Source organism: Cynara cardunculus, assembly GCF_001531365.2.
Source record: "Cynara cardunculus var. scolymus isolate 2C chromosome LG 13, CcrdV1, whole genome shotgun sequence".
In the NCBI taxonomy this organism is placed as follows: domain Eukaryota; kingdom Viridiplantae; phylum Streptophyta; class Magnoliopsida; order Asterales; family Asteraceae; genus Cynara; species Cynara cardunculus.
In genome coordinates, this window is record NC_037540.1 from 29,801,554 (window position 1) to 29,805,073 (window position 3,520).

General features: G+C 42.0%; 1 protein-coding gene across 1 annotated transcript in view; it reads right to left on the reverse strand.

The window, feature by feature from the left end:
- Positions 1-3,247: 3,247 nt before the first annotated feature.
- Positions 3,248-3,520, reverse strand: part of LOC112524970 — a 4,491-nt gene continuing 4,218 nt past the window's right edge. Inside the window, exon 4 of the mRNA XM_025134913.1 lies at positions 3,248-3,373. Coding sequence (XP_024990681.1) covers positions 3,248-3,373 — 126 coding nt within the window. The remainder of the gene's footprint in view (positions 3,374-3,520) is intronic.

A 3,520-nucleotide genomic window follows, 5' to 3' on the forward strand; every position in this document is an offset into this window, starting at 1 on the left:
GGGACCTTCGGCACAAGACATAAAAGGGTATGATTCAGCTCATACTCCATAGTTCCAGAATAGAAGAAATTATGTATCCCAATCAGCACATCCCGCCCAACCACATTCCAAGCTGACTTAAAAATTTTAGAGGAATAACCATCAGGGCAGGGGCTTTATCATTCCCAATAGCAAATAAAGCATCCTTTATCTCCAAATCAGAAATGGGACGAATTAAATGAAGAGATTCCGATAATGATAAAGCATGACGAAATACACAATCCCCCATAGAAGAAGCAACCAAACTGGAAGAGGTACCAAGAATCCCTTTAAAATGAGAAATGAAAGCCGTAGATACTGCCTGGTCCTCATAAAGGACACCAGCCGAGTCCGTGATCATGGCAATATGGTTCCGATTGCGCTTTTCTTTCATAGCATGAAAGAAGAATTTAGAATTACCATCCCCTTCATTTAACCAAGATAGCTTCGCTTTTTGTGTAGCCAAATCCATCTGATTACTCCTAGCTTCTTGATAAGCTAATAAAAGGTGAGCGATATCCTCCTTTAGCAAATCATTAAACGGGTCGAGATCACAAGCCAATTGGGCAACATCAATTTCGGAGCCGTCGACAACCCTCTTATTAGCCAATTGAGCTGAACAACCCTCTTATCCAAACAACCATACGAATTTCGGAGCCGCCGACAAACCACCTTAAGATCTTTCAGTTTCCGTAAAACCCTCTTCATGTAAGAACCATGCTGATGCTTCGACCATACCTCCTCTACCGAAGCAAGGAAGTCCGTATGAGAGGTCAAAAAGTTGTCAAACTTAAAGCCACGCTGACGAATACGACGTCCAACACGGAAAGAGAGAACGCCCGTAGAATGATCAGAAATCCCCCTAGGTTCAAAAAAAGCCGAAACATCCCCAAACCGAGAGAGAAAATTCGAATTGCCCAAAATACGATCAAGTTTTCTCATAACACCCTCTCCCCCCGAAGGTTTCTGGATCCAAGTAAATTGACACCCTCGATACGCAATGTCAAATAATTCAGCCTCCTCTAGACACATATGAAACTCTTCCATGTCAGAATTCCTCCTGGAAGAACCCCCCAGCCCATCATGAGGAAAAAGCATCGAATTAAAGTCACCCATAGCAATCCATGCTTTCCCTTTACTGAAGGCGTGAAATTCCCCAAAAGCCCGCCAAAGCTCACGCCGTTCAGTACCCGTATTACAACCATAAACAAACGTGAAGAAAATGGGGTCAGATTGACCAAAAATACAAGCTTCACAATGGAGATATTGCTGATGCTGCTCAATCATAATGACAGATAAAACTGACGGGTCCCAAGCAATAATTAGGCGAGTGCCTTGATCACTAACCGAACCATTAGATATCCAATTCCAATTACCAAAGACACTACTACACACATCCCCCAAGTGATTGAAAGCAACTTTGGACTCAATGAGACAACATAAAGAAAGATGTTTGAGAGTTATAAAATCACGTACCTCCTTTCGTTTAATAAGGGCATTTAAGCCCCTAACATTCCAAGCTGCCAACTTTATCATTGAGATAAAATGGGTGGAATATCCTCTCCACTTTTGTCCATTATTTGCTCCTCCGTATCAATGATCTCCATTTCATCCTCATCACTAGACTCATCAGAAAGAGAAGAAAACCGATTACTCGTTTTCAAATTGATAACTTTACCCCTCCTTGGTTTAAAACCCTGGACCACCTTTTGCACTAATTCCGGGTTGCCTTTCGAAAAAGATTGAACATGGGAAGGATCCTCCCTTCCTCTTGGTGTACGTCCCGCATTTACCGTACAGAATTGTCCGTCCACTTTTCCACTATCCTTTCCCTCCAACGTAGAAGAAACCCCAAGATTTGAAACATGTGGGACAGAAGTATCGTCCCCCGAGGGTTTTGAATTCTCCGGAACCCTTTTTAGAATCCCAACCCCGGTTAAAGAATCATGTGTACCTGTGTCCGCACCCGATGATGACGTCTGAAACTCTGGACGGCCTGTGGATCCTTTTTTCTCCATTGTTTCCGCCTGACGTCAGTAAACCCCCTTTTATCCACGACTGTCTCAGAAACCCTTTTCTTTGTAACATCTCCTTTCAGACAAGACCCTGTTCGATGACCAAACACTTTACAGATTGAACATTGGGAGGGAATCCAATCATATTCCAGAACAACATTTATGATGTCCTCTCCAGTACCTGAGAGCCGTGGAATCACCACTTCTATATTCCTCTGCATTTCTCCCACGGCCCACACATCCACCAACACTTTTGCAAAGTTTGTACGACCCCATGCTCTATCACAAGTGGAGGCAGTGCAAGCATCTAAACGCAAAGGAACGCCTATGGCACTAGCAATGCGGCTAATACCCTCTTTATTGAAAGCAACCAGAGGGATATTAAAAAATTTCACCCACAACGGGCAAGAAGTGTGCACAGGCTTCTGTAGCCCCTTTGAAGGATCCCAGAAAGAGACAAACAGCGGCCTCCCTCTAATCATAAGGGGGGACGTTTCAAGAACTTGGTTACATCCGCCCTCAAGTCCACAAGAAGCAACAAAAAGAGTCTAATTGGGACAAGATGACACTAAATCAGTTATAATTAGTCTAACAAGATGGTAAAGTGAGTAATCGATGCAGAATGGGTCTTAAGGGTCCTAAATAGGTCCATGTGGCCTTTGTGGGTATAATGGGCATATTTATTTTAATCGAGTCATTTGGGCCAAAATGAGACTAAATGGATCATCATTAATCTGATTAGACCCTAATGGGTTTAATAGGGCCATTGTTTCCGTAGGGAGTCTAATTGACTCGAAAGGACACTAATTGGGTCATATCTAGTTTGATCAGAGCTTAATGGGTATAATGGGGTAATTCCTGTATTTGAGTCCAATTGAGTTATGATGATACTAAATGGGTCATAATTAGTCTAATCAGACGTTAAAAGGAGTAAATGAGGTAGAATGGATCTTAATGGGTCCATTTGCTCATTTTTTTTTTGAACGGAAACCAGGCAATTTTATAAAACATAAAGAAAATTACAGCAAAACGACCAAAAACAGACCACTACCAACGCAACAAAAAAAAAAACAAACGACTTGGAAAAAAACCCATACCAAGCCACCAAAAGCCAAACAAGCAAAGCCCAACCGACTCAAACAAACAACTAAAAATAAAGAAAAGGAGCTTAAAACATACAAAAGCTCCCCTAACATAGCAAAAACCCATAAAAATCAACCAGTATTGCCCAATAACCGTTTCTCCAACCAAGCCACACGAATTTCAACATTCTGAACAATGGCTTGAATAATCTGCTCGATGTTCCGACGATCCCCAGTAAAAAGTCTTCTATTCCGTTCCTGCCAAATGAAATAAACCGAAGCCGCAACCGCTAGTTTCTGCTTTAACCGCTTTGGACGATGATTAGAATCCGAAAGAGTTTCCAAAATTTGATCCCACACATAAGGCATAGTAGTCAAATCAACAATACGTAAGACGTTGCCCCA